Source organism: Telopea speciosissima, chromosome 2 (genome assembly GCF_018873765.1).
Source record: "Telopea speciosissima isolate NSW1024214 ecotype Mountain lineage chromosome 2, Tspe_v1, whole genome shotgun sequence".
In the NCBI taxonomy this organism is placed as follows: Eukaryota; Viridiplantae; Streptophyta; class Magnoliopsida; order Proteales; family Proteaceae; genus Telopea; species Telopea speciosissima.
In genome coordinates this window covers 31,603,594-31,604,944 of record NC_057917.1, presented here as the reverse complement: position 1 = coordinate 31,604,944, position 1,351 = coordinate 31,603,594, and the positions used below count along the sequence as shown (strand labels likewise).

The 1,351-nt window shown below is 42.1% G+C and overlaps 1 protein-coding gene across 1 annotated transcript; it reads right to left on the bottom strand.

Annotated features, from left to right (window-relative positions):
* Positions 1-327: 327 nt before the first annotated feature.
* Positions 328-813, bottom strand: LOC122650643 (uncharacterized mitochondrial protein AtMg00810-like). The gene is made up of 2 exons (XM_043844040.1): positions 682-813; positions 328-588 (listed from the first exon to the last, which is right to left on the bottom strand). Exons 1-2 carry the CDS (start codon positions 811-813, stop codon positions 328-330), a joined length of 393 nt encoding a protein of 130 aa, XP_043699975.1.
* Positions 814-1,351: the final 538 nt, after the last annotated feature.

The following is a 1,351-nucleotide window of genomic DNA, read 5'->3' as shown; positions in this document are numbered from 1 at the left end:
GAAACTAACTTCCACAAAACATTAAATGCTAGCCTTCAATCCCTTGAACTCCGAATCTATGAATTTAAAGAGACACAAATACACCTAGGAATACGAAACAAAAGAAGAAAAAGGGAAAGACTATCTAATTTATATTCTAGAGAATTTCAAGGGCCATGTGGGGCCTACTTCAGTCCATCACGCATGGGAATGAATCTGGCCAGCATAGAGACCACGCAAGGAGGCTGGTTGGTTCTCGGCTAGCCATGTAGGGGGCTGGGCTGGGGCTCTTTTGGCTTGCCCACGGTTTCCAATCTTGGGCCAAAAATTCCCTGCATCACAACTTCATTAGACGATGAACAGAACCACTAAGATCTTGGAATAAACTTTGAAGCCACAATAACTCACAGATTCCTTGGGCCATAGCACGACACTCTTAACACTAGATCTTGCCACAACATTCTGTTTCTTACTACGCCATGCGACAAGATTACCTCCTACAATCGTACAATAACCTGAAGTAGATTTCCAATCAGGATTAGCACCCCAATCAACATCAGTGTAGGCTGCAATACGAAGATGATTGCGTTGACAAGAGAATCCCTTTTCCTGGAGTTGACTTCATGTAATAGAGAGAATACGAATAACAACAACCATATGGGTGGAGTAGGGATCATGCATGAATTGACTGACCAAACTTACTGCACATGTAATGTCCGGTCTAGTATGGGAGAGAGAAATCAATTTTCCCATCAACTGTTGATAATGTCCCTTATCAATAGGATCACCATCTTTCTTTTTCAGACGAGTAGTAGCTTCCAAAGGAGTATCCATAGTTGTCAGAGCGTTGCCATGGCGTCCTGGCGCTGGAGAAATGTGCATATCGACCAACGCCATGGTGTCCCTGTTCCCCTAAATCTCCTATTTTAGCCTTGGTTTTTGAGTTTTTTCTTTCTGGGCGGTACTACCAGATTCTGGAAAGCCATCATAGGATCCTTACACATTCATCGACTGGTTCTAAGATTTGATCCATAAGTTCTTTTCTCTTAGGCAATCCGTATTTGGAAGTTTCATATCCAGAAGTCTCTCTTTTTGTGAGATTCAAATTTTCAAAGTAACCTGTAACTTAGACATCCGCCAGATCTGATTTCAGATCTCACCATTCAGTTGCCAGCAGAATTTTGGGGCTATTTCTCATTGGGATTGGCAGACCTTGGCGCTGATATTTTGTTCCAGAAATTGTAAGAGAATCGTCTTCATAAGGAGGAGTTTCCTCTGCTTGAACTACTCCAGTTCACCGCCTCTCTTTCTGTCGTGTTATTGCAAGGTTGAAGAAGACATATCAAGTCTTTAAAATTGTAAGTAAGGACAA